The following is a 26,680-nucleotide window of genomic DNA, read 5'->3' on the forward strand; positions in this document are numbered from 1 at the left end:
ATGTTCTGCAGGATGTCAAAAGGGCAGGAGGAGACTGTTTCTGCCAAACCCCATGCCAGGAGAGCTGGGAACTTGGCTCAGCCCTGTAGTCTTGCTCTTGCTTCCTTGAGAAGCGTGGGGACCTCCTGCCAGCCTGGCTGAACTGGTGGCGGTCTCTTTGGCAGGACAAGGTGTATCAGTTCTGCTGCAAGGACTGCTGCGAGGACTTCAAGCGACTGCGCGGGGTGGTGTCTCAGTGTGAGCACTGCAAACAGGAGAAGCTGCTGCATGAGAAGATCCGCTTCTCTGGAGTAGAGAAGAACTTCTGTAGCGAAGGTACTTAGGGAAGGCACGGGAGAGGCAGAGCCCCCATGCCAGCCCATGCTGGGGGAGGAGAAGAGAGCATGGAGAGGAACAGAGGGGAGACTGTCTTAGCCAGGCCCTGGGGCAAGAGCCTTGCCATGCAGTGAAGGGAGGACTGTCTGTGGGGATGGCTTGCTGTCCGGCCAGGCCCTAGGGCAAGATCTTTACCGTTCATTGTGTCCTTGGGGAGGGCTTTCTCACAGCTTTTCTCTCTCTGGGGGCTGGGGAGACAGCAGGTGGCAGCTCCGCTCCTCCTGTCATCATGCACTTCTACGCTCTTGCGTCTGGGCTGGCCTGACCTGGCCTTGCCCTGCCTGCTGGGTTCCTGCACACAGGAGGTTGGAGTCAGACTCTTCCTAGAAGCATGGAGGTGAGAGATGGCAAGTCCCCATGAGGTCCCATCTTATCCCAGCCCCAGGGGCCAGTGCTGGATTGTTCCCTACAGTGTGTTGCGTGTGCTCTGTTGTCTCCGCAGACCTGGATTCTGGTCATGTTTGGGTCAGGGAGGCCCCCAGTTCATCCTGGGAAGGTTTCACTCCTATTGTTTCTCCGCAGGGTGTGTGCTTCTTTACAAACAGGATTTCACCAAGAACCTGGGCCTGTGCTGCATCACCTGCACCTACTGTTCTCAGACCTGCCAGCGGGCGGTCACCGAGCAGCTGGAGGGCAGCACCTGGGACTTCTGTAGTGAAGACTGCAAAAGCAAATACTTGCTCTGGTACTTCAAGGTCAGTATTGGCACTGGCAGCTTGTGCTAAGTGCTGTGGTGGGCACGGCATCCAGATAAGTGGGCATTGCACTGAGGAAGTTCGCACTGCTGGAGTCTGGCTGGCACTGCTGCGGAGAACCTGGCACTGCTGGAGTCCTGCCTGGCAATGACGGGACACTGCTACGGGGAAGCTCACGTAGCTGGAGTCCCCAGCTGATCCTGCCAGAGCACTGCACTGAGGAAGCTCACAGTGCTGGATCTGCGGCTAGTGCTGCTGTGAGAAGTTCGCACCGCTGGAGTCCCCGGCTGGCACTGGCAGGGCACTGCTGTGGGGAAGCTCACAGCACCTTGCTATGTGCACCTTTCACTGGAGAGTTGTGTTGCACTCAGAGGGGGTGTGGTTAGTTACTCCTTGTTTCTCTCCTGCTGATGCGGGCTTTAGGCAGCTCGGTGCCATGCCTGCAAGCGTCAGGGGAAGCTGCTGGAAACCATCCACTGGCGGGGGCAAATCAAACACTTCTGCAACCAGCAGTGTCTGCTGCGATTTTACAATCAACAGAACCAGCCCAACCTGGACACGCAGAAGGGGCCCGAGAGCCTGCTGAACAGTGAGTAGGAGGGAGGGAGGGGACCTGCATAGCTCAGTCTGAGAGACACAGGGAAGACTGAACAGCGAGGGGTGGAAGCTTCCTGCCCGGGACTGGATGAGACGCTAGGGAACAATCCTGCACTGGCCCTTGGGGGGGAAAGGACGGAGTGGGACCTAATGGGGCTTCTCCATCTCTAACGTCTATGGTTCTATGACACACAGGGCCCAGACGGGAGGAGCCGGTGCCAGCGTGCTGCCTGTAGCTCACACTCTTAGCGAGGATACTCAGGGATTTAACATCCTCATGTTGCCAACGGAGAGCTCGATTTACAGGGTTAGGGGACAGCGTGGTTTGGCATGATAATCCACCTGCAGCCCCGCACCACCTCCGAGCTGTGACCTTCTCAGATCTCATAAGCTAATCAGGATTGGGCCAGGTCAGTGCTTGGATGGGAAGCATTCAAGGAAAATGCAGGGTGCTGCAGGAAGTGGTGCTGGTGATGCTGTAGGTGGGCTCTCCTCAGCCAGAGCTGAACCTAGAATGATCTTGAAGGAGTGCTGAGCTGCTTGAGGCACTCTGTCTTGCAATGTTAGATTGGAGTCCTACCACTTACCAAAAGATTGCTGCGGCTTTGGGGAGTTGCCAACCCCATGTCCCGGATAACCCCATTCTGCATCTGTGGAGTTCCAGCTGGAGAGGAGATTTTCACTGCCTGTTGCCCCATTTCCATTAATTTGAGACAGTTGCTTATGGAAGATTGCAAAGTGCTTTGGGGTCCCTCAGGATGGAAGGTGCTCCTAGTGACAGTGACAAGACATCGCTTGGCCCTCGGACACTCATGTGGTCTCATTCTGCTTGGTCTTTCATAGGCCATGATCTTCTAGGTAATCTGTGTGATCTAGTTTAAAATGCCTGCAGCTTATGGTGGGGACTTACTTCGGTGCATCAAGCTTCGACAGATACCTGCATCACAGGCTCAGGGCTTTGCTGTCCTCCCTGGGATCCCATGAGGTGTAAAACCCTGACTACGGTGCACCAAGGAGGGGAAATGAAGCCAAGGACCTTCCTGTGAGAGACCTCGTCCTCCATCTCCAGACTCTTTCTGGTTCCTCTCCTGACAGCAGTGGGCTGATTGCAAGACTGGGGAAGCCCTGGATGTCAGTGCTGCTTAGACAGCAAAGCAGAGCTGCTCTGCCAGAAGCAGCAGGTTCCCCCAGCCAGGGGAGTCCCAGCCTGCCCTCCAAGAGCCATGCTCCATAAATGGCTGTGTGAGGTGACGACTCAAGTAGCAGCACACTGGTGTGTTGTGGATAAGGAACTGTTGGTTTCTGCTGGCATGGGAGTGCCCAGGGGGAGTCTGCTTGATGGGGCACAGACTGTCCTGCTGCCCAGGGGAGGAAGAGGTGTTAAGCTTGCTGGTTCCTGTAGCTCACCAAGCGATTCCGCAGCCCTAGCCATGCTGTTCCAATTGTCCTCTGCTTTCAAGGCATCTTGCATGTGAGATACCAGTAACACTGCTTTTGGGATGCAGGCACAGCGAGCAAGCTCTGCCTGCAGAGGGAAGCATATTTCACACCATTTGGCCATTGTCTCCTTGGAGCCATAGACCACAAGTCTGAGAAGTACCTTCACCACTACCGACCACGAGAGTCTGAGGTCCTCCCTCACCACATCTCTGGAGGCCCCCAAGAACTTTGCTGTCTGGCACGTGGGGCATCACCCTTCACCATGCCACAGCTGCCTCTCCATGTGCCCTGTGAGGCGGAGGACTCTGAGGGCAGCCAAGGAAAAGCCTGTCAGCAAGGGTGAACGCTCAGCTGAGCTCAAACTCCAGGCTACCCCAGCAGCTGTCATGCTTGGTGAATGCCGTTGGTGGCACTGGGCCCTCTGTGTATTCTGGCACATCCGTCCCCTGCCAGTTGTGGGACAGCTGTGGACATCCTTGTCCTGGGACTGTGGCATACTGCTCAGCTTGCGAAGGAAGGGTGCTGGAGCCAGGGCCTGCTGTGTGCTTACACAGAGCTTTCCAGCCCAGCGTGTTGTGCAGGGGATTTCAGGAGGAGTAGCTTGTCAGTGCATGGTGAGGAGCAGCTTCTGCCTGGTCCAGCCAGGGTCTCCTGTGGACCTGGCAGCTGTGTTGCCAGCTCACAAGGCATTTCAGACTCATCTTGGGCAGAGCAGCTGACTACCTGCTTCTTCTCTTGCAGCCAGTGGTTGCCTAAACCATTCATTCCTGTGACCCAGTGGCTGCTGCCAACCTGGTGATGCCGAGAGTGCTTGCTCACGATAAAAGCGGCCATTTCTTTGCTGGGAACAGTCTGTATAATGAGGGATTGAGGAGCTTCTGCCACAGAACTGTGCCCAAAGACTTCCAAGGGGAACTGGCTCTGCACAGGGCCATCCAGCTGGAGAGGACAGAGGGCCAGAAGTCACAGTTCGTGCAGGCAATGCCTTGACAACTCCTTGCTGGTGTTGGGATGAGAGTAAATAAGCTGGAGCTTTCCTGGAAGCCTGGATCTGTAGCACATGGAGCTTTGTGGCAGGAAGATCTTGTTTCCCTTAGTCCTAAATCATTGGCCTGTGGGGCAATCAACTTTGCTTTTGATTCTGCTGCAGCAGAAACTCTGTTCATACTCCATAGCTTGTCTTTTCTCCTTCAAGCCATTAATGTGTCCCACCTAGACCTGCTGCCCATCCACTTTGGGCTGGTCAGGGGGAGTTCTTGGACCCATTGAGACCGTTGCAGATCCTATGGCTGAATGCTCAGCTGCAGGCTAGGGAATTTCCTCCAAGTGGAACTTGCCTGTCCCCCTGTGGTGGTCAGCAAGTGGACCCTGCTGGGCCTCCAGTTGCTCAAGAGCAGTCCTGCATTTCCTCAGGACAGAGGAAATCTGCATAGTGTGAATGCCCATGTGTTGGACCTTTGGGAGTCTGGGTCTTTCCTGGAGAGCCTATCTTATGCAGGAGATGCAAACAGACCCGCCACTCCCCTGGGGTGCTGAGACTTGCTGCTTTCCTTGCAGGAGTCTCCTTCATGCATGGCCCACAGTTAGTCAGTGCTGTAGAAGGCAGTTCTTTTTCCCAGCCACATGGGTAACCAGGGCTCACAGGAGATTTGGATGAAGGTGTTCTTTTAGGTCATCAGCCTTTGAGATGGGTGCAGGTTCTCTGCAGAGCAAATGAGCAGGAGTTATCATCCAAGCCAGGATGATATTGTCACCACCTGAGACCAGTGTCTGCCACATGTGCCTCTTACCTGCAGGTGATCCCCTCTTTCCTTAGGGGAATGGACTGCATCCCTAGGACTGGGGCAAAGCTGTCTCTCTGCTTTCTGGGATCTCTCATAATACTACTACTAGCTCTGTCACCTTCTTCCTAGGGATCTCGAAGCACTTTGCCAAGATACTTGTAGCAGGGAGATGGAGGCGCAGGGAGGGGCCATGGCTCGGTACAGCAAGCCAACAAGCAGAGCTGGGAATAGAGCCCTGGATTCCTCTCTCTACAAGGGACTGGGATTTCTCCTGACCTGCTGTGATGGGGATGGGGTGTACTGCAAGGGAGCACAAAATGACATGGAAATAACTTGATTTTGGAGTTGTAGTGTCTTCTGAGCTGCTAGGGCTAGAGATTGTGGAAACATTAACTGTTCCTGGAGTGGCCAGGAGCAGTTTCTGGGGAGCCTGTCCCTGCCTTCTGGCTGCTGCCACCTCCCGTCCCAGCACTGGGACCTGTTGGCCCAGGAGCTCTTGAACTTAGTCATTGCTTTCTCTTACAGGTCAGACTTCAGAACCAAAACCACCTGCCCCTTCCCCACAGAAGGCAGAGACTAACATGGTAAGGCCTGTTGGAGGTAGGAGATTGCAAGATAGCACAAAGGGGCTGTCCCCAAAGAGAAGACAGATCTGCCATTGTTCAGGGAGATTCTGTTCTTCTACAACCAATGCATTTTAAGATGTCTGGGTAGTGGGAGCTGATAAGAGCTGCTGGGGAGGGCAGCATCAGCGTATCTCCTGCAAGGGGGAAGAATAACCATTCCCCGGGAATCAGTGGGCTCCAGAATAGCCTGCCACTGTGGCACTGGCTCCTCTTTGCATGGTGCTCGTGTGCGTGTGTGTCTGTGTGTTGGGGACTGCCAGGCTCCATGAGGTGCTTTGGGAGTCTCTCCAGCAGTACCCGCGGTTGGGAAGAGGTGGGTGCTGCCTTAGGTGGACACCAACCTCTTGCTTTCTGTGTTTCCTCAGCTGTCGGCAAAGACATCCTCAGCGCAGATGTCTCCAGCCGCACCTCCTCTCCCACCCCCTCCAGTTCCAGCCACCCCTCGGAAAAACAAAGCTGCCATGTGTAAACCACTGATGCAGAACCGGGGCGTTTCCTGCAAGATAGAACTGAAGTCCAAAGGCTGTCAGACAGGTAGGAAAACAAGACATAACTGCAGGATTACAGGGGCATTTTAGAAAGGCAAGTCCCTGATCCAGACTAAATGTGAATCCAGCTTGAAATGCTGTACAGAGCAGCTGGGTGTTTGGCGCTGTGCTGAGGAGTCTCAGGGCAGTGCAGAGCACACATGGCAGGGCTGGAGGTAGGGAGCCCATTTCCATCAGCAGCAAAAGGAGAGATGCAGAGAGCACTGCAGCATGGTCCCACCTCTTGTGGGACAACTGCTGTTCTTCTGGAGATCATCAGCTTGTCTGAGGGGCCATCTGCTGAGCAGGTTCCACTGTGTAGCTCCTGTCAGGCATGTGTGTATGGTCTGCAGCATATGCAAGGCAACTAGACCTCTCAGCAACGCCATGTAAGAGCAGGGCTTGCACCTCTGGCTGAGGCAAGCCTCTCTTGTTGCAGGGCTGTTTGGCTTGCTGCTGTTCCAGCTCTGCCCATGAGCCACAGAAGCTGGTGGCTGGAAGGGCCATGACGCTGGATGGCTGAGGGCATGACAGTGTGCAGCGGGGCTGGGTGGAAGACCTGCTGGGAGCAAGCTCACCGATGTACTTTTGCTCTTGTCAGAGGCTGACTGGAAGCCCCAGGTGATTGTGTTGCCAATCCCCGTCCCGATCTTCGTGCCTGTGCCTATGCATATGTACTGCCAGAAAGTACCTGTGCCTTTCTCCATGCCTGTCCCGGTAAGCAACACACTCCACTCACTCGTGTTCTCTTACTGGCTCAATCGTGCCTTGCTGCAGCCTCCCTGCTTCTCTGTTTGTCCTCTTCTCCTGCCTCTGCTTTTACGTCAGTCAGCTGAGTGTCGGTTTTCTGCGTGGTGTGCTGCTGTCGACAGGTGCCTGTGCCAATGTTCCTGCCCACCACGCTGGAGAGCACAGATAAGATTGTGGAGACCATTGAGGAGCTGAAGGTGAAGATCCCCTCCAATCCCCTAGAGGCTGACATCCTGGCCATGGCCGAGATGATTGCAGAGGCTGAGGAACTGGACAAGGCCTCCTCGGACCTGTGTGGTAGGTTCTGCCATGGCTTGGTCTCGCCCAACAGCTGGGATCACGTGGGGTTTGCCAGCTCTTGGAGCTAGAGCATCTGCCTGGATCACAGCTCTCCCAAAGCCTTTGAAGAGGGAGCAGGGAAGAGGAAGTCCTCAACTTCTGCTGAGGAGGTATCAGGAGGGAAGAGTTGCAGCAGGGAGTAGTGTCTGCCACTGTCCCTTTTGGAGGTGCAAGTTTTGTGGCACATGTGCAGCACTGTTAGTTTATTCAGGTGGCTGTTCAGGCTCTTACCTAAAGCAGCTTCCCATCCAGAAGACTAGCAGTCCAGACCCCACAGGTCTTTTTAGTTGAGGGCTGCATTCCTCAAGCCCCAGTGACTAGGGCTATGGCTGGGGAGAGGACAAACATCTAATGTCTTGCTGTCCAGGGAAATCTGGGCAGCGCAGATGTCATGGGGCTGCTCTGAACACAGGACTGTGCTGCACGGAGCCTGACTTCATTTTCCAGCTGTCACAGGGAAAACAGACAAAAGGCTTTCTTGAAAGTTGGATTTATGATCTGCTTTTGCATTGCAGACCTGGTGAGTAACCAGAGTGCAGAGGGTCTCCTGGAGGACTGTGATCTGTTTGGACCAGCACGGGATGATGTGTTGGCTATGGCTGTCAAGATGGCAAATGTCCTCGATGAGCCAGGCCAGGATCTGGAGGCTGACTTCCCTAAGAGTAAGAGCTGGGTGAAGCAGGCATGCAGGGCTGTTCATGCTGCAGCAGGGTCCTCCCCGCTGCCAGCAGCTGACCGCTGCCAGCAGCATTAAGAGCTGTGTGAACTTACCTCCCCATGCCCTCTGACTGACCAGGCTTGAGGCCAGGAACTGAGAGTCTTGCAGCAGGGGTGAGGAGACCACCACTTTTGAAGGAGTGTGTGTTTGTCTAGACTAACTGACCTGTTGTGAACATGGGTCTGCAGAGAAGGGGAAATGAGAAGCTGATTTTAACAGCACAAAAAGCAGGGCAGCGGCGCTGTTGTGCTTATGGATGATGATTTCAGAGGATCCAGCAAGGTGAGAGAGAGACCTGGACAGGGCATGACAGGGAGACAGCAGGGAGACCTGGACTGGAAGAAAGCAGTATTGCTGTGTGTCCGTTAGCGGGCAGAAGGTGGAAGAAGAGGCAGGGACTTGCAGGAGCACAGCAGTGGTGAGGCAGGATGCTAGCAGCAAAGGACAGAGGATTGGGGTGCCTGTGCCAGGCTGTCCCCAGTGCTGGCCTGGCACAAGGGGATGAGGAATGTTCCTTGGGTTTGAAAAACAAACAAAAAACTGTCAGAGGGGAGAATGTGAGGCTCTGGTTAGTTGAGAGAGCTTAGCATCATCTGCCAGAGCTATATTTCCTGTGTTGGGCTGTGGCTAAAAGTTCATGCCAGGCAGAGGTAGAGGGTGTGAAGTGTTGGGCTGTGTGTTCCCTCTTCACCTTGCCGTAAGAACCAGACGAGCACAGGGGACAGGATGAAAAGTCTCAGCTGAGCCCTTCTGCCTGTGTTTTCTTTCAGACCCTCTAGACATCAACCCCAGTGTGGACTTCCTCTTTGACTGTGGGCTAGTGGGACCAGATGATGTGTCCACAGAACAAGATCTGCCTCGTGCTGTCCGAAAGGTGAGCTCTGTGTGGGTAATGCCTGCTTAAAGCTCTTTGGATTTGGAGTGAGAACTGCCATCTGGGACATACAAGGTGAAGGCTTTGGTGTGCTGGGGTGGTTGTGCCCTCTCCCTTCGGGGCATGCCTGGCCTGTGGGCCACTCCTTGAATTAAAATACTTGCCTGTCACTTTGGAGGAGCTTTGAATGCCACAGGTCATGTGAGAGCTGGCCTCTTTCCTGCCTGTGGTCCTCATAACTAATGGGCCTTGTTGGCTTGGCTGTCAGCAGAAGGATGCCTACTGGCATGGGTACAGACACACTGGGAGGGAGCTGGCAGTCAGCAGATCTGAGGGGTGGCCAGGGCTCTTGCATCTGTCCCAGGTAGGTGCCCAGTCTCACAGTACACCTCTTTGCAGGGGCAGAAGCGTCTGGTGCTCTCTGAAAGCTGTTCCCGGGACTCAATGAGCAGCCAGCCCAGCTGCACAGTGCTGAACTACTCATATGGTGTGAATGCCTGGAAGTCCTGGGTGCAAGCCAAGTATGCAGGGGGAGAGACCAGCAAGGGAGAGGAGCTACGCTTTGGCCGTAAGAGCCCTGTCTGGATGGGTGGAGTGGCAGAAACCTCCCAGAAGCTGGGTCCCAGGGTGCTGAGGTGCTCCTGGCCTTGCAGGCTATTGTCTGAGGCTGCTGTGCTTGTTTCCATAGCCAAGCCCATGAGGATCAAGGAAGACATCCTGGCCTGCACAGCAGCTGAGCTTAACTACGGCCTGGCCCAGTTTGTCAAGGAGATAACACGGCCCAATGGGGAGCGCTACGAACCAGACAGTATCTATTACCTCTGCCTTGGCATCCAGCAGGTGAGGGAGGTCTTGCTGCCCTCAAGTCCTCCACAGCCAGACCTGGGGGTCAGATCTGGTGAGGGGAGCTTGTGCCCTTTACTCTGCCTTCTGGGGACCCAGAGAGGTTCACTGGACTGTCCTTCAGTGCCTCACCCCAAGATAGCAGCCTACCTGGTTTGGTCTTTGTTCCAAGCCCAGTGAGTAGGGTGGCAGCTATTCCCCAGCCTTGCACTCTTCTTGCACATCCTTGAGGAGGGCTGGGACATCTCCCCAGACTCAGTCCCTTCTTCAGCACCAAGTCTGCTTTGTCATGCTCTGGGGTTTTCCTCACAGCTCTCAGAAGTGGCTGGTTTTAGGATTCTGCCCTGCAGCTCTGGTTGTACAAAGAGGGGCGCTCTGCATATGTGCCCTGGGCTCTCTGGGGAGGGTTTGCATTCCAGGTGCTGCCATGTCTCTCTTGACTGTGTGTTCTGTCCTTTCTAGTACCTGCTCGAGAACAATCGTATGGTGAATATATTTACAGACCTTTACTACCTGACCTTCGTGCAGGAGCTGAACAAGTCCCTGAGCGGCTGGCAACCCACAATCTTACCAAATAGTATGTGTTTCCAGAGTACCTTCAGTCACGACACACACCCAGTTTGTGCGTCTAGCCTTGGATCCTCCAGTCTGATTGTGCTCCCCCAGCCTCAACCCTCTTTCTTGCCATAGGCAGCACAGTCCTGCTGTGTCCAGGGGTCGTACTGACCCATACCGACAGTGGAGCCAGCAGCTTCTGTTGCTGGGAGCAGAGCACAGCTGCTTTGTGTCCTGAGACAGTTTGAATCTTTACAACAGTTCACAGTGATGTCTCCGCCCTTTGGCAAAGAGGATACCAAGCCAGGAGGCACACTGGCCCATGCCTTTGTGTTCCCAGCACATGGGCAAGCCCTGCACACTGTGCTAATTGTTGGCCAAGGTTGCTGTGCTGCTGCCTTGTGAGGGGACTAACTTAGAGCTCTGCAGAGGCTTTTCGTGATGGCTGTGATCTGGGCTGCCTTCCCTTCTGTGTTTTGTCAGTGGTTAGTTCACAGATCCAGCCTCACCTCTGCATACTGGCTGTCCCAGTCAGAGGCATTTGGCTGCAGACCTGTGTGTCTAGGCAGGAGCTGGCCGTGTCTGTCTTGCCTGCTGCTTTTCCTTCATCTCACACTGAGTTTGGTGGAGCACTGACCTAGAGTTCACTTTGTGGCCATCTATAGGGATGAGCGATTAGGATTGGTTTGGGTTCTGGCCTGTGGTTTGGCTGCACTCTGGGGTGGCTTGTGGCTGGGCAGAGCCAGCATCTAGCTCTGCTGATGGCTCTGGAGAAGTAACCTCGTAGAAAAGGGATGTTGTGAAGCATCAGTCTTTTGCAGTGAGTTTGCCTGGGCAGGGTGAAGGGATTGCCACAAGGCCACTGTTGATGTGACCTGGTTCTTCCTCTGTGTGTTACAGACACAGTTTTCTCACGTGTCGAGGAGGAGCACCTCTGGGAGTGCAAGCAGCTGGGCGTTTACTCACCCTTCGTGCTCCTCAACACCCTCATGTTCTTCAACACCAAGTTCTTTGGGCTGCAGACAGCGGATGAGCACATGCAGCTCTCCTTCACCAACGTGGTGCGCCAGTCCCGCAAGTGCACCACGGCCCGTGGCATGACAAAGGTGGTGAGCATCCGCTACTACGCTCCTGCCAAGCAGAAGAAAAGCCGAGGTAGGGTCTGATGGAGCATCTCTCTGTCCCTCCCCCTGCCTCCCTCATCGGGTCCCAGCCATGATCCTGTTCTCTCCCCCTCTGCAGATGGTGGCTCTGGAAAGCGGAAGCGTGAGGAGGAGGTACCGATGCTGGAGCAGCGGGAGAACAGGATGAACCCACTCCGATGCCCAGTCAAGTTCTATGAGTTTTATCTCTCCAAATGGTGAGGCTTTCTTTGGAGAAAGGGCATGTGCCATTTTGGGGCCACCTCTTGGTTTTGGTGGGACCCTGTGGAGTGGCTGCTGCTCTCCAAACATTTGTACTTGAATGTAAAGCCTTGCCCAGGGTCTGTGCTGTTTGTATAGACCATAGCTGAGAGAATGCTTCTCTGCAGCCCCTTCCACTACTTGGCTCTCTCCAGACAGGCAGGAGCATGCAGTATGAGTCGTGGTGGTTGGCTGATTAGGGGCTTTGGTCCTGAGTGAGGAGCTGCAGACTCAGTTTGCGTCCTTGTCCTGCCGAATGATGAGAGGCTGTAACAAGCCTTGAGCCCCCCTTGATAACCATGAGTGCAGGCCAGGCTTTCTGAGCCCCTGGAGCTGATATCCCAGGGTTCACCTTCCTCTCTCTTTACAGTCCAGAGAGTCTGCGGAACCGCAACGATGTATTCTACTTGCAGCCTGAACGGTCCTGCATCGCCGAGTCCCCACTCTGGTACTCGGTCATCCCCATGGACCGGAGCATGCTGGAGAGCATGCTGAACCGCATCCTGGCCGTGAGGGAGATCTACGAAGAGCACAGTCGGCTTAGCAGCCTGGACGACGACATGGACTAAGAGCGAGGTGCTGCCGGGCTGGCTGTGCTCCAGCCCAGGACACCTCGTCTCCCTGCCTCCTGCTGCAGGGCTGGGGCCATGCAGCATGGGAGGGGATAGTGCTGTGGCAGCACTGTCTATTGTTACCGGACTTGGACATCACATCCTGCTCATTACGGGCCTCTCCTACGTACATGGCCCCCGCGCTCAGCCCTGCCTCCTGTCCTGGCTGCTGGGTGAGCCGTCTTCCCTGGGGCCAGTCCCCACAGCACAGGGGTGGCAGAGCCCCCAAGGCAGCTCCCCTTGCCCAGCCCTGTCCCCTGCTATTCCCAGCCCTGACTCTACTGCCCCCCCCTCCCCCTACCCCAGTGCAGGAACTGCACCATTCGGCAGAGTGCTGTCTGGGACCAGCAGCCCCGAGGCTTTTAATTCCCCCTTCCTTTAGCATCCCCTCACAAGGCTGTGGGTGGCATGGCAGGAACGGTAGCTCTGCTGCTGCAGCAGCATGGTGTTTTCAAGCCAGTGGGGAAGGACCATCAGCAGCCTGAGAGCTGTTGGGGTCAGGGGGAGGGATTGTTCGCAGGGGTGGGAGAGGTTTGGGCTGGCTTTGGGGAGCAGAGGAAGCTGGTGCTGGAATGTGAGGGCAGAGACGCAGCCTTGCCACGGGGATGCCTCCCTCGAATGCAGCCGGGCTGCCTCCCTCAATTTTGTCAATGTTTCCTGAGTCTGTGGAAAACTGATGGAGACAGGTCTGTGCCAGTGCTGCCCTTCTGTCCCCGCTGTCCTGCATCCTAGCGTAATACCCCTCCTCAGTGCAAGGTGCCATCAGTGGGTCCCTCCACTCTGGCCGGGGGCTTGGGCAGCTGCTGGCAGAAGTGAGGACCTCTGCCTGGCCTCCCCCTCCCTCCCAAAGCAGTGGGGTGCTGGCGCCCTGCCCAGGGCGAGCCTGGCTCTGGCTGCGCCACTCCCTGCTGCCTCCTGCCCCTCCTTGTGTTCTGGTCAGTTTTCTTGAGCTGTACATGGGTCTCCTATTGAGCCTGTATATATTGTTCTGGGCCCTGGCCCCGGGCCATCTGTTCTCTGTGTCCATGTGGAGAGTGAGCCACTCACCAGTCTTGTTGTAGTGATGCCAGGGCGGTAGGACTAACCCTGTGTCTCTGGAAACCATTCATTTCAAATAAAGATGCAGAAGACTTTTGGCAGCTCCTGCTTTTCTCCCGCAGGCAGGGTGGGCACTGCAGGAGAGCAGGGCCAGCATCCCACTGCTGCTGTGCACCTCGCTCCTGTCCATCCCTGCCTGCTTGTGCTTCCTACCGTGTCTGGCCCCTAGTGTGCTGCCAGCTCTGGCATGCTATGATGGCCCCTGACCCTGTGCCTGCTGGTGCTAGCCTGGCATGCCCTGCCTGTTCCTGCCCTGCTTCTCCTTGCCTGTCCCTTGCCAGTAGGGCTGCCACCCAAGCCAACCCAGCAGTGGCCCTGCCCTGGCCAGGTGGGACAGACGGGTCAGAGAGCAATGCCGCGGTGCCCATGGGCAGAGCAGGAGTCAAGTGAGGTGCAATGGGTGTTTATTTGCTCCCCCAGGGCTGACAGGACCCTGCCCCAGCCCAGCCCTACTCTCAGCCCCACTACTCCCAGGAGCGCGGGGAGCGGCCAGGCCACGTCCCTGGGGCCATGCCTATCTCTTGTGCTGGCCACAGGGTCCATGCCACAAGCCTGTCAGGGCCCAGAGACAGAACCACAACTGTGGCCACCCATGCATCATCCATCCCTGAGCATCCCAGCAGGCCACGTTCACACTGCCAGGTCTGCAGCTCGCGCCTTCCCGTGGGACCCACTGGCGCCCCCCAGCCATGTACCCGCCTTCCCCAGGGGTGCCAGGCCATGAGGTGCTCTGCCAGCAGCCACAGGGCTGCCACTGCTGGGCAGGGTGACGCGGGTCCTGTGGGTCCCCAGAGGGCCACCAGGACTGGGCAGGATGTGGGACTTGGGGCCTGGCCCCTGCCAGCACTTGGTGAGACCCAGGTGATAGATCTCCACCAGGTTGAGCAGCAGGGACACACAGGCCACCCCTAGCATGAAGAGGATGAAGATGGTCTTCTCAGTGGGCCGGGAGATGTAGCAGTTCACGGTGTTGGGGCAGGGCCAGCGGCTGCAGGTGTAGAGGGGCTTCAGCTGGAACCCATACAAGGCGTACTGGCCCACAATGAAGCCCACTTCCAAAAGAGCCTTGAAGATGACGTTGCAGATGTACGTCCTCAGGATGGCCCCGCGCATGCAGACCTGTCCCCGCGTGTCCCCCACAGGGAGCTGGGGCTGCCTGGGGCGGTGCCGCCTGGCCCCACTGCCAGCCCGTGCTGCTGCTTGCTGCTGTGCCTTCTCCTCCAGATGCACCAGGTGCAGGATGTGGCCTAGGTACACAAGGCTGGGGGTAGAGACAAAGATGATCTGCAGGACCCAGAAGCGGAGGTGGGAGATGGGGAAGGTGCTGTCATAGCAGGCATTCTGGCAGCCAGGCTGCTGCGTGTCGCAGGAGAAGCCAGACAGCTCGTCGCCCCAGACCCGCTCAGCAGCCGCCCCCAGCACCAGGATGCGGAAGACAAAGAGGACAGTGAGCCAGACCTTCCCCACCACGGTGGAGTGCTCCTGGGCGCTCTCCAGCAGCCGCCCCAGCAGGCTCCAGTCCCCCATGGCACGCGTCACAGTGCCCTGCAAGACAGCCACCCTCCAGACACGACCACCCCACAACCTGCTGAACCACCACCCCATCCCCCCGCCCAGCGGGTGTGCAGGGACCCAACCTGGGGCTGTCCCTGGAGTGTCCCCACCCTGTGTCCCATGGGACCCCCTAACCTGTCGCAGGGAAGGCACCAGGAACAAAGACCTCTGGTAGAAAGCAGCCTTGGCATGCTGGGAGCAACCATGGGGGACAGCGCAGTGGCAATCCGGCATGGGGACCCCTCACCGTTGGCGGGTGCGTAGGGCAGAGCCCGGTGTTCCTGCGCTGTTGGCTCCCCTCAGCAGGGTGATGCAGGATGCTGCAGGGCCCCTTCCCGGCTGGTCCCCTGCTCCTCAGCCAGGTGTGGACAGGCCTGCCTGGCTCTGTCTGTCCATCCACCTGACAGCAGGCAAGGGATTATTGGGGCATGAGGCAGCTGCATGCCCCATTGGCTTTCACTGTGACTGGCAGATGAAACAGCCACTGGGGAAATTTTTTCCCTCTATTTTTGGTCTGGACACTTTTCTAAATATATGCAGGGCTGCAGGGGCTGGTGCTGGGGGAGCGTGAGCCCTTGTACACTGCTCAATGCCACCCAGGGGTCACTGCTTCTGCATGCCGGCTGCGAGGGCACCACAGCCATGGCCCCAGCCCAGCCCGGGCACTACAGCCCCCGCAACCCCTGGTGGCATCCACCTGGGCTAGGGTGCACGGGTGGGCACCCCACACTGGCACCCCAAGCCCCTGGCACATCCCAGCTGGAGTAGAAAGGAGGGAGGCAGTGCCTGAGAACAGAGATTTAATGGCCCAAGATGCCCTCCTGGCTGTCCCATGGGACAGGGACAGCACAGGGCCATGGGGTGGCTGTGGGGTGGGGGCAAGGGCTGGGGCCCCCATGGCGCTGGCCTTAGCAGGCAGAGCAGCGGTCGCCCTTCTCCTGCAGCCCGGGGTTGCGGCGCAGCATGTCCTTGAGGGAGCCATCCTGCTCTGTCAGCAGCTGGTTGATCTCATTCTGCTTGTACTCAGAGGAGAGCTTGTGCCCATAGAAGGAGCCCTTCCCTGATGAGGGGTTGGAGTTGTGCTGGCCTCGGCGGGCACAGGCTCGCACCACCAGGTAGACCAGCTCCGCCATGTTGAGGACTATGCAGATGCTGGAGGTGACCAGCATGAAAACGGTGAAGATGGTCTTCTCCGTGGGCCGGGAGATGAAGCAGTCAACAGTGTTGGGGCAGGGGTAGGCCTCACACTTGACCAGCCGCACCATCTGGTAGCCCGGGTAGAGCATGTAGAAGATGTACATGAACACAGCCTCGAAGAGCAGCCTGAAGACCACACTGCAGACATATGTCCACCACAGTGAACCTGATATGCGCATCTTGTGCTTCTTCACCTCCTCCATGTGCTTGGGGTCTGCATGCCCCGTCAGCACCAGCAACTTCTTCTCCTGGTGCTGTTGGTAGGCCACGTGCATGGCCACGAGGAGGGCCGGCGTGGTGACAAGGATGAGCTGCAGGGCCCACAGACGGATGTGGGAGATGGGGAAGAAGTGGTCATAGCAGACACTGTTGCAGCCAGGCTGCTGGGTGTTGCAGGTGAAGGCGGATTTCTCATCCCCCCAGACGCTCTCAGCTGCCACCACCAGCACCATTATCCGGAATATGAAGATGACAGAGAGCCAGATGCGCCCAATGGCAGTGGAGTGGCGGTTCACTCCACTCAGCACCGTGTAGAGGCCGGCCCAGTTCATTGCTCCTCACGTCTGCAGGAGCAAGCAGCAAGAGACAGTGTTAGGAGCAGGACAGTGTTAGGAGCAGGAAGGACCCCTGGCTGAGAGCCACCACATCCCGGCCCTGGTGGCAGCAGCCTCAGGAGGGACCTGGGAGCAACTGGCTGCCGCAGTCCTGGTAGGTGGACAGCAGGATGGATGGATGGCAGGACAGCACCATGGCTCCCACTGCTTTCACAGCTCAGGGCAGCGTTTTGGCCAGAGCAGGTAGGAGACTGATTGGCCCTGCAGTGTCAGCTACTCCTGCTCTGCCACCCCACACTGGCACAGGGATCCTAACCCACGGCTGCTGCAGAGGATGGGGGGGAAGCTCCCACACCTCCACAGGGACCCCCTATCTTCACCCAGCGCTGAGCTCCTTGGCTAGGGATGGACCCAAGGAGCTCCATGTCTTCTCTGCACCAGCACCTCCCTGACCAGTCCCTTATTGCCCCATTCCCTGCAGGAGTGGGGCTGGGGAGCCCCGAGCTGGGAGGAGCCCTGGTACAGCCACGCATTGCCACCCTCCTAGAGCCGTCCCTGCCTGGGGAGCATGGGGTGACCCTGCACCCCAAGCACAGACCCCTGCCCCACTGGCACTGAGCAGCCCCAGGAGCTGCTTCCCACCCCAAGCACGAGGCTTGTGGGCTGGGACCTGCCCTCCAGCTGCCCCTGGTGTGGAGGGTCCCGGCGGCGCGTACCTGCCGGTGAGGAAGGGTCCTTGCGAGCTGTCCCCAGTGGCCCCTCTAAGGTCTCATATCTCTCACAGGAGAGCTCTGCTCCGCCTGCCCTCGTCTCTATCCGCCACTGCCCTGCACTGGAAGTCATATGCTGCTTTATAAACTATTTACATACAATGGGGCCTTTATCGGCCCCTGAACAACACACTTTAGCATTCAGATCCAACGCCCTGACTTCCGCCCACCCCAACCAAACAAAGTGCCTGTGTGCTGCATTCCCACTGCCTGGCCCTGCACCCACTCCCACTTCGCCCCGCGCCAACCACGGCTGTGGGCCCCCCCCCGACCGCCAGCCACGGGGTGCTCGTCACTCTGCCTGGTGGGACCACGCCACGGGCATTGCTGGACTGAACAGCCACCTGGGGTGCCTGGGGGTCCCTTCCCCAGGATGCATGGCAGAGCCCAGCTGTGTGCCAATCCCACACAGACGGCACCAGAGCTGGGGCCTGGCTGCTCCCCAGTGTGGCACTGAGCAGTCTGTGGGGACCTGCGGGGCTGGGTGTGCTGGGTACAGCCCCCATGGGTGCCACCATACCCTTGAGGCTCTGCTGCCAGGGGGTTGGTGCCAGCAGCAACGGCTGCGAGGTCGTTGGAGCTGCCCTGCATGTGCCCTGTCCTGTTAGGGACATGGGAGTCACCAGGCTGATGCTGGCTGTGTGCTAATGGGGGCTGCGTTCAGTGCTGAGAACATGTGCTGCAGGAGCTCTGCTCCTCTCCCAGGACAGGGGGCTACTGACGCTGCCCCACTGCTCGGACACACTGGTAAGTGCAACAGCCCCTGTACCTGTGGACCCCCTGTGCCCATGTCCCTCAGGGCTGGTGTCCCAAGCCACACCATCACGCTGTGCACCATCCATGTGGGGATGGTGCCACTCCCCAACCTCAGGTGGGGAGCAGCACATCCTGTAAAACCTACCAGCTGGGAGCCTGCAGGGTGGGGAGGCAACAATGCTATCCCAAATGCCAACTCCACCCCTCAGCCTAGGGTGCCAGCACCTGGAGCTGCGCAAATGGTAGTGGGCAAAGACCCTCCAATGAAGCTGCGGGGAGGGCAGCTGGTGCCTAGGCCACACTCTGCTCCTTGACCCACTCCCCCCATGGTGGCCAGCACCCCTAGCTCCCTGCCCTCCCTGGCCCATGGAGGAGCCCTTCTGCAGCCCCCACCCCGGACCCCCCAGTCCCCCCCCCGGCTGGGGGACGTGTGGCAACCCCCACAGTGGTGCTGTGCTCACCAGGCTCTCACCTCAGCAGCGGGACAGGCAAAGCTCTCAGGGAGCGCAGCAGCCTCAGCCTCCAGCACAGCACCCTGGACTTTATACTGCCCTCTGGCACGTCACCCCCATCCCCTCCCAAACAGCCTTGCTCCTTCCAGGACTTGCTCCCTGCCAAGTAAATACCACAGGTGTGTCCAGCCTGCGCTCACACTGCCAAGGCACCCACCACCACTGCCAAGCATCCCCTGGGGACAGCCCAGGGGCCACCACTGCACTAAGGCAGGGCCAGCCCCCCAGGATGGTCCCCGTGGGAGCTCTGTGGTCCCCCTGGCCACGCTCCCCTGCTGTGAGCATCCTCCCCACCACATCCCCTGCAAGCTGGGCACATGCACCATGGCAGAGCCCCACTCTCCATCCGGGGGGGACAGCTCTGGGCAGTCCCAGCACCCAGAGCACCTTGATCCGCTGCTGCAGGCTGCCGGCTGGGCCCTGGGGAGCCACCAACACCCTGTCTAAAAGTGCAGCCAGAAAATGCAAACAGCCTGTCAACGATTAACCCAGCTAACGGCCCCACTCCAAGGTCCCGCCGCCCAGCACCCCGCATGGCTCCGCAGTGTGCTGGGACATGGTGACCCTGCCCCACATTTGGGGGCCCCAGGGTGGGCTGCAGGACCCTGCACACCATCCCCTGCATGAGGATGGCAGTGGTCCCACTGTCCCCCGCATGAGGATGGCAGGGTGGCACTGTGGGGTGACAGGGGTTCTCCCCGCAGTGTGGCGGGGGCGGTGGGCAGAGAGGGGCCGGGGATCGCCGGGGGTGCGGAGCGGGTGAGGCCCACGATAAGCTGCCGGCTGAGTCAGCAGGGCCCGGCGGGGAGCGGCCGCAGCCGCCGGCACCGCCCCGGCTGTGCACCCGGGGTCCGGGACGCGCCGCGGGACCGGGGGGGGGGGCTGCCCGGAGCGGGGTGCGGGGAGGGGGCAGGCGGAGGGCGGGCACTGGGAGGTGTCGGGGGGCAGATTGGTGGGGAGGTATGGGAAAGGGGCTAGTGAGGCGAGGCTGGGGGGGATCAGGCTGGGGGGGGGGGCAGGCTGGTGGGCAGTGGGGGATTTGTGGGCTGGGCTAAGTGGGGGGAAGCACTGGGGGGACTGCATGAGCCAGGCCGGGGCGGGGGGGTGGCACTGGGAGCCAGGCTGGGGGTCACTGGGGGGCTCCGGCAGGCAGGCCGGGGTCGGCCGGGCAGTGCGGGCCGCGCGTGGTCGCCGCTCGCCGTGCCGGCTGCGCCCGGCCGCGGCAGCAGGTGGCGCTGCGGGGCCGGGCCGGGCCGGGCCGGGGGGCGCCGGGGCCGCCCCCGCCAGCGGCAGCACCCGGGGCGGGGGCTCAATGCGTGGGAATCCGCCTAAAAATGTAATAGAAATGAAGAAAAAAACAGGAAGGAGGGAGGAGGAACCCGGGCCGTTGCTGTCCAGGCCGGTGCCCGCCCGGTGTCCTCACCGGGAGGTGACGGGAGGCCCAGGAGGCCCGGGGATGGGCGGGAGCGCGGGCAGCACCCTCGCCTGTGCGGCGCTGCCGCTGACCGCCGTGCCCGGCCTCCGGGCACCGCCGCCCGTTCGCAGTAGGCAAAACTGTTGTGCAAAAGCCAGCGGTAAAGGACAGGCTGTACGAAGCAGCCGGGGCCAGCGCTGCCTCCAGTGCTCAGAAAACTGCCCTGTCCACGACCACGTGGACCAGAAATGGGCTCTTTGTTAATCATGTTAACTAACTTGGTGTCTGAAGTTGCAACGAAGAGCTCGAGGGTATGTTGAATGCAGACAAGCTGAAGAGATGGGCAGGGCAACATCTGGATGGAGGGATGGGGGTGACACAGCTGCTGGCACCTTGCTGAGGTCAGAGATGTCACAGCCCAGCAGCCTGTGTTGGTACAATGGAGGAAATCAAGCTCCAACCGTTGCTGAAACACCTCTGCTGCCAGGAGGAAAAGTGTGCTGCAGAACAGGCTCTCAGAGTCCTCTCTCCCCTGCCATCCTGCCCCCAGCCTCTCTGCCAGCCTGGATTGAGCTTCTAGGCTCAGGCTGATGGCAGCACAGGCATCCCTGGATCCAGGCTGCTGCCCTCAGAGAGACAAAACCCTCTGGTTTGAGTCAGCTCTGCCAGGAAGGGCATTGGCAGCCGGTGAGCACAGAAATCCTTTGTGCCACTGCAGCACAGGGCAGAGGGAGTTGCAGCACTCAGCATAATGGCTTGCCCTGCCTGCCTGTGGGTCTGCTGTCCTGTGTCCTGGACACATCAGGGGTGTGGGGACTAGGACCAGAACACCGTCCTGGTGATGCTGCTGGGCAGAGCAGCATCCTTATTGCTGGCTGTGGCTCCTGGAGCAGGCAGGGGCCAGGCGCAGGTCACTCATCCCCTCCCCATGCCAGGGACACCTTTGCGGTTCAGTTCCCTCACGCTTCTCTTTGCCAGCAGCCCTAAACATGTCCCCTGAAGCTGAGGATGTCCCACTGTCGTCACACAGATGTTAAAAGCACGTACCCTCCAGGACACAGTGTCCCCTGGGCTTTGCCAGATCTCCAAAGAAATGCTGTTGATGGTCAAGGACACCCTGGACAGATGGCAGGCTCAGGAGTTTTGCAAAGGCAGTAGTGTTTGTCTGTCACCAGCTTGCCCTTGGGGTCCTAGCTGGGGTGGCTGTACTGGCACATGGGGACAGCTGGCAGCTGGGGCCTTGCAAAGATGAGGAGGGGGGACAAAAGTGCAGGGCAAGCCCCTGTTCTGGGACATAAAGGCATCTCCCCTTCAAAAGGGCACTAGGCACTGGGCAGTCTGCTCGCACCTCAGCAAGTTGGCTGCAGTTAGAGCTGTGCTGTGTAGCACCCGTATTTCCATGGAAACCCAGCCCGGTGGCCTGATACAGGTTTTTCATCTTGGTTCCTCTCACACGGTCCTGGGGCTGCCTGGGTCAGACCAGAGGGGCCAGCAGTTGAGGCAGTGCTGGATGGGGCTGCAGGTCAGGGTTCAGGGTGGGCAGCCTTCCCCCTGCACGGAGACCAGACCAGGGACCAGCTCTGCCTGTCAGCATGGAAAAGCCTGGGGGAAGCAGCCCCATGCCCTGGGTGGGCGTCCCATCACCCCATTGGAGTCCCATCGCAGCTTGGCTCTGCTGCTACCCATCTCAGGCACTCCGCAGCACCCCTGCCTTTGGCGGCACAGCACAGCATGGTACGGCATGCTGCCTGCCTCCGGCATGCTGCCTGCCTCCGGCACTTTCCCCACCCTCTCCATCTGCCCCATGGTGAGGGGCCTGCCACCATCCCAGGCTAGTGCCCCCAGGCCATGCCCACACTGCCTGCCATGTGCTGCAGCTCCAGGACACAAGGCATAGGCTGGCAGGGGCTGTGGGACCCCCACACTGGGCAGCACTAGGGGCCATGGGGGGGGGTCCGGCACAGGAGTTGCTGAGCAGAGTGACATGTGCCGGTGGTACTGCAGCTGCAAGGGGCCCCTGGGAGAGCTGGGCAGAGCCCCCCCGGCCCCCCTGCAGCCCCCCTGCCTGTCTCCCACCTGCCCCGCGGCCCCCCGGCTTGCGGCCTCAGCCCTGGCTCTGCTGCCTGCAATGCCTGGAGGCGATTCAGGCCCTATGCCTGGTTTCCATGGCAACTCCAGTTGAAATTACATTAAAAAGAAATGAAACCAGCAGCTTTTCTGGTTGGCGAGCAGGGGGAGGGGAGCTGGGCTGGGAAAGACAGGGAGGGGGAGTTCAGTGGGAGGGGGATGTGGGGCAGATGAGGTCCCACATGGGGGTCCCAGTGCTGGGGGAGAGGCCTGGCAGTGCTAGGGGCATGCGGGGACACCCACCCCCCCCCCACTGTGGCACCCAGTGTTGGCTATCCTGGGTCGCATGGTGCTGGTTTGCATGCGTGTGGCACTGGGGGTCCGGCACCCCAACCTGGTGGGGTGATACCGGGGTCCTCCTGCTGCCTCTGTGGGGTGGATGCCAGGGACGTGGGGACCATCCGGACCCTCTGCCAGCAGGCATGGCCATGGTCAGGGTGACTCTGAGCCAGCACAGGGCACTCCACCCAGCCTGGGAGCCCCCGGCCCCTGCGTGCTCCAAGAAGAGGCAAGACACACCACTATTAAAAATATCACTTCTGTTTTATTTGGAATTTGTTACTCTGCGCGGGTGACAGGGTATAAATACATTCTCCAACGAGCATCCTCACCCTCAGCAATGCCTGGGGCGGGGACAGGGGCCAGGGCAGGGTGCAGGGCCGGGGGTGTGCTGGCCCCAGGCAGTAGGGCCAGCCGGCACCGGTGCGTCACGGCCGCCAGCGTGGGCAGCGTCTGCCAGCCGGACCGTCTTGCACAGGGACGAGATATGGTGTCCCCACAAGGACCTGTCCCTTCCTCCTGCCTCCCCAGGCCCTGGGTGCCAGCGCCCACTATGGGGGGGCTGAGACTGGGGTGCCCCACATGGGCTCCCAGGCAGTTCCTTCTCCACGCCCAGCTGGACTGAAGCCCATTGCCTTGAGCCCCGCTACCCGCAGCCACATGCGGTTCGGTGGCCGCCCCCAGCCCAGCGGGTGCCCCAGCCCTGGGGCAGGAGCTCCCAGCCCCATGCAGGCTGCATCACCCCCACTCGAGCAGTACCTGCCCAGGCATCTATCCTGGCCGCATGCCCTGGACATGAGCTGGGGTCACCCCGCAACGGGGGAAAGGCCCCAGTGGGAACAAGGTGGGAGGCAGAGTTGCTGTTGGTGCGCAGCTCACCCTGCTCCTGCCAGCCCCACAGTGCTGCCCACCCCTGCCGCAGACTGCAAACTGCTGGCTCTGCTTTCTGGCAGTGGCACAGGCAGGGAGGTCACAGCACGGCCCTGGGCTAGTGGTGAAGGGATATGGGATGCTCCTGGGGGAGCAGGGCAGGGTGGGGACCACTGGGACACGGTGCCAGGGTGATGCCCTGGATTGATGGGGGTGGGCAGACAGTGCTCACAGTGGGTGATGCCCTGGGTGGGTGGCACTGGCTGGTGATGGCAGCAGGGTGGGCCATGGCAGGGGGTGCTCGTGGGTGGGCCGTCGGGTAGGCTATTTGGCTGAGATACATGGGCACGGGCAACAGAGGAGGGAGAATATCAAAAATACAAAAGAGCGCGGCCCTGCAGCGCAGGAGGCAGTGCCCTGTCTAGTGCCCACCCGCGGCAGGCGGGGGCCACGGGGGGCCAGCACCGCGCGCACACGCTGGCTTCTAACTGGCTTTTTATTTTATATCAAGAACACTTGGTTTTAAAATCTTTACAAAGGACAAAACGCGGCGACTCCGTTAGTGTGTAAAGAACTAAAGATCTGCTTAAAAAACGTCTCTGCAAAGAGAAACGACTGACACAAAAGAGATTCTCTGCAGCGCAAAGAGGGGCAGAGGTGCCAAGTCTCCAGCGCGGGACCCCACTCCCAGGGTTCCCGGGGTCCTCAAGCCCTCGCACTGGCCCCAGTGCCCGCACCCAGCATGAGGCCGGGTCCCCAGACCCTGCCTGCTTCCTCTGCCTATAGCACCATGGCCCAGGGCCACTTCTCAACACAGTGAAGGAGCCTTTTCCAGGGCACTCGGGATGCCCAGCCACCTGGGGATGCCCAGGCACTGGCCAAGAGGGATGCCCGGCCCTACTCCACATCAGTCCTGGGGTGCTCGGCGGGCAGAGCACTGGGGATGCAATTCCCCTGTGGGGAGGTACAGCCCCAGTGTGGGGAGCCCCATGGCCACTGCCAGCAAGGTCCCCCCCTGCCTGCCTGTGCCAGAGCATGGGCACAGGGGCTATGCCATGTCATCCCTGCACCCCAGTGGCACCCCAGGGTGACCCACGGGGCCCTCCACCAGGAGCCGGGAGAGTCAAAGCACTTCTCAAAAATTAGCTAGGAACGAAAGAAAGCGCCATGGGGAAAGCAGGGCATCCGGTCGTGCCGGGACCCTGCAGGTCTCCAGGCTTGGTGCCACACTGTCCGTGGGCGCTGCCCCTCTGTCCGAGGGCTCCATTTGCCCCGCTGGTCCCTCTGCCAGTGTCTGCTGCGTGCGTGTGCGTGCGTGCATGCGTGTGCGCCGGCGGCGGGCAGCTATACCCTGGTGGTGGAGTGTGAGTGCGGGAGTCCCGTGCTGTTGAAGCCGGCAGTGAAGGTGTTGTAGGGGTGCAGGGTCTGCAGCCCCACCAGTGAATTAGGGATCATGGTGATGGTGTTGGGGGTCATGAGCGGGATGTCATCTGGAGAGCGGCGTAAGGTGAGGGTGTAGTCGGGCAGAGCGGCCAGGCGCAGGGCGTCATGGGGTGGCACAGCCTCACACTCATGGTGCCCCTGGCTCACCTGCAAGGAGGGCATCTCCTCGTCGGGCGTGTGGGCGATGTCATTGGCGGCACCACGCTGGGGGCTGGGCTGCCGGTGTGTGTCCTGCCGGCGCTTGTCCTTGCGGTAGTAGAGGGCGGCGAAGGCCAGCACATTGAGGAAGAGGAGGGAGGCACCCACGGCGATGGTGACGCTCAGCTCAGTGGAGTAGTCACGGGGGCTCTCAAGCAAGGTGCCTGTCTCCTGCTCTGGGCTCCAATTCTCCTTCCCATTCTCACTGTTGTAGGCGGGTGAGATGGCGGGGCGCTTGGTGGTCCAGATTTTGCCATTGGGCCGGCGGGTGATGTGGGAGTTCTGCGTGGTGTCAGGCGGCGGCACTTTGGTGGTGGTGGAGGTGTAGTGGAACATATCATGCAGGTTGTACAGGTGGGGGACCAGGTGCTTCCAGAAAGCCACCTTGGTGGCCCGGTAGTGGTCGCGTACTCGTGGCTTCAGCCCGATATGCAGGTACAGCTGGTCACGGGGGTTGTACTTGGACCAGGCCACCTCTTCAAACCGGTTGGCCTTGGTGTGGATGAACTTGGTGTCCTGGGGGACGGGCTTGTTGGGGTCCCTGCGAAACACAGGCAAAACAGAGCTAGCACTGGGAAAAGCCAGAGAGGTGAGAAGGGAGAACTGGATGCAGAGATGGAGGCTGGGGGGACCTTTGCCAGTGGTGGCACAGGGTGGGCTGGCAAAAGGTCCTGCATGGCTGGGAAGCACCCCAACTCTGGGTCAAGTCTCACCCATGATAACCATGGCCCACCCCTGCGCTTGGCTGGGTCCTGTCCTGGGGGCTGGCTGCACTCTCAGCTTCTCACTGTGTGGTTGATGACCTGACCCTAGTGAAGGTGCAGCACACGGACCTCTGGGCACGGGGGGCTCAATGTCCCACACCAGGCATGACACTCCCCCACCACAGCATGGTCCCAAGGGGTGCAGCTGCAGTCAGTGCAGACCCCCCATGCACAGTACCCACCCCTACTCACCCTGTCTTGGCAAAGTTGGTCCAGTAGGTCATCACCACGGCACTTAGCATGACGTCGTTCTTGGAGAAGTTGCAGGGAAAGAGGTCTGTGGGGCCAATCATGGGGATCCCGAACACATAAGGCACCTCATCCCCGTGGGCTGCGTCGGACCATGCAGGCTTCATCAGGCTCTGGCAGTGGTGGTAGAAGGCGTAGAAATAAGTGGGGGAGCCATAGCGGGCATGCAGGTCGGCCGTCACCACTGATGGCTCTACCCACTGGTGGTCAGTGAAGAGGGCCACCAGAGTCTTGCGACGTGTCTCAGGGTTGTCCCTGTCAGCCCAGTCTGTGTACATGAACTTGATGGTCTCCCGCAAGGTGTCCTTTCCCTCAGGGTAGCCGTACAGATTGTCTACAAAGTTGGAGACCGAGTAGTCAAAGTCACTGCCTGAGACACCGTCCTCAGGGTCCACCACGCCCTCCACAAACTTTAGCCCCTCGCCCTGGTTGACCCCTAGCATGATATCGTAGTTGAGGAACTCGCCCTGCTCCATCAGGATCTCCGGGTCGTCTGGGATCACATCCCCATCAATGACCGGCCCAAAGGCCACATGGTAGCGAGCCGGCTGGATGTCTTGCTCCACCAGCTCCTTGGCACTCTTCTGCCGCAGGCAGTCCACCATGTCCACCGTGTCCAGCACATTGCAGCCCACCTTGTCGGCCAGCATGCTGGTGTACTTCACGGGCTGGTAGTTCACTGCCCAGCTGGAGAGCGCAGAGCCGCTCTGGATGATGGCTCTCTGGAAGAGACCTGCAAGACAGGCAAGGAGCAGAGA

At 59.4% G+C, this 26,680-nt stretch overlaps 4 protein-coding genes across 11 annotated transcripts in view; 1 reads left to right on the forward strand and 3 right to left on the reverse strand.

Moving 5' to 3' along the window:
- ZMYM3 (zinc finger MYM-type containing 3) overlaps positions 1-13,270 on the forward strand; it is a 33,895-nt gene extending 20,625 nt beyond the window's left edge. For 2 of the 3 annotated variants that reach the window (XM_069811275.1, XM_069811276.1), the window contains exons 11-25: positions 165-315; positions 898-1,070; positions 1,494-1,659; positions 5,417-5,475; positions 5,883-6,051; positions 6,646-6,761; positions 6,917-7,091; positions 7,649-7,795; positions 8,622-8,725; positions 9,125-9,293; positions 9,414-9,565; positions 10,031-10,145; positions 11,024-11,278; positions 11,366-11,483; positions 11,897-13,270. In XM_069811275.1, the coding sequence (XP_069667376.1) occupies positions 165-315; positions 898-1,070; positions 1,494-1,659; positions 5,417-5,475; positions 5,883-6,051; positions 6,646-6,761; positions 6,917-7,091; positions 7,649-7,795; positions 8,622-8,725; positions 9,125-9,293; positions 9,414-9,565; positions 10,031-10,145; positions 11,024-11,278; positions 11,366-11,483; positions 11,897-12,095 (2,268 nt within the window). In that variant the 3' untranslated portion in view covers positions 12,096-13,270. The remainder of the gene's footprint in view (positions 1-164; positions 316-897; positions 1,071-1,493; positions 1,660-5,416; positions 5,476-5,882; positions 6,052-6,645; positions 6,762-6,916; positions 7,092-7,648; positions 7,796-8,621; positions 8,726-9,124; positions 9,294-9,413; positions 9,566-10,030; positions 10,146-11,023; positions 11,279-11,365; positions 11,484-11,896) is intronic. The other variant, XM_069811277.1, reaches the window with a different exon arrangement.
- Positions 13,271-13,562: 292 nt separating this feature from the next.
- Positions 13,563-15,454, reverse strand: LOC104316593 (gap junction Cx32.2 protein-like). The gene has a single exon (XM_069811288.1). It carries the CDS (start codon positions 15,021-15,023, stop codon positions 13,866-13,868), a length of 1,158 nt encoding a protein of 385 aa, XP_069667389.1. The 5' UTR covers positions 15,024-15,454; the 3' UTR covers positions 13,563-13,865.
- A 120-nt stretch (positions 15,455-15,574) lies between these two features.
- GJB1 (gap junction protein beta 1) lies at positions 15,575-18,637 on the reverse strand. Of its 3 annotated transcripts, XM_069811293.1 has the most exons (3): positions 18,539-18,573; positions 17,257-17,372; positions 15,575-16,549 (listed from the first exon to the last, which is right to left on the reverse strand). In XM_069811293.1, exon 3 carries the CDS (start codon positions 16,535-16,537, stop codon positions 15,698-15,700), a length of 840 nt encoding a protein of 279 aa, XP_069667394.1. In that variant the 5' UTR covers positions 16,538-16,549; positions 17,257-17,372; positions 18,539-18,573; the 3' UTR covers positions 15,575-15,697. The 3 variants fall into 3 exon arrangements, with proteins under 3 accessions (XP_069667394.1, XP_069667395.1, XP_069667396.1); XM_069811294.1 differs by lacking the exon at positions 17,257-17,372 and having other exon boundaries at positions 18,539-18,637; XM_069811295.1 differs by lacking the exon at positions 17,257-17,372 and having other exon boundaries at positions 18,528-18,584.
- Positions 18,638-22,643: 4,006 nt separating this feature from the next.
- NLGN3 (neuroligin 3) overlaps positions 22,644-26,680 on the reverse strand; it is a 42,702-nt gene continuing 38,665 nt past the window's right edge. For all 4 annotated transcript variants that reach the window (XM_069811324.1, XM_069811322.1, XM_069811325.1 and 1 more), the window contains 2 exons: positions 25,866-26,655; positions 22,644-25,450 (listed from right to left, as the gene is read on the reverse strand). In XM_069811324.1, coding sequence (XP_069667425.1) covers positions 24,613-25,450; positions 25,866-26,655 — 1,628 coding nt within the window. In that variant the 3' untranslated portion in view covers positions 22,644-24,612. The remainder of the gene's footprint in view (positions 25,451-25,865; positions 26,656-26,680) is intronic.

Source organism: Haliaeetus albicilla, chromosome 23 (assembly GCF_947461875.1).
Source record: "Haliaeetus albicilla chromosome 23, bHalAlb1.1, whole genome shotgun sequence".
Classification (NCBI taxonomy): domain Eukaryota; kingdom Metazoa; phylum Chordata; class Aves; order Accipitriformes; family Accipitridae; genus Haliaeetus; species Haliaeetus albicilla.

Excerpts from the sequence above, each read along its gene's own strand:
- GJB1 (XM_069811294.1), bottom strand. The coding sequence starts at position 16,537 with ATGAACTGGGCCGGCCTCTACACGGTGCTGAGTGGAGTGAACCGCCAC.
- LOC104316593 (XM_069811288.1), bottom strand. The coding sequence starts at position 15,023 with ATGCCGGATTGCCACTGCGCTGTCCCCCATGGTTGCTCCCAGCATGCC.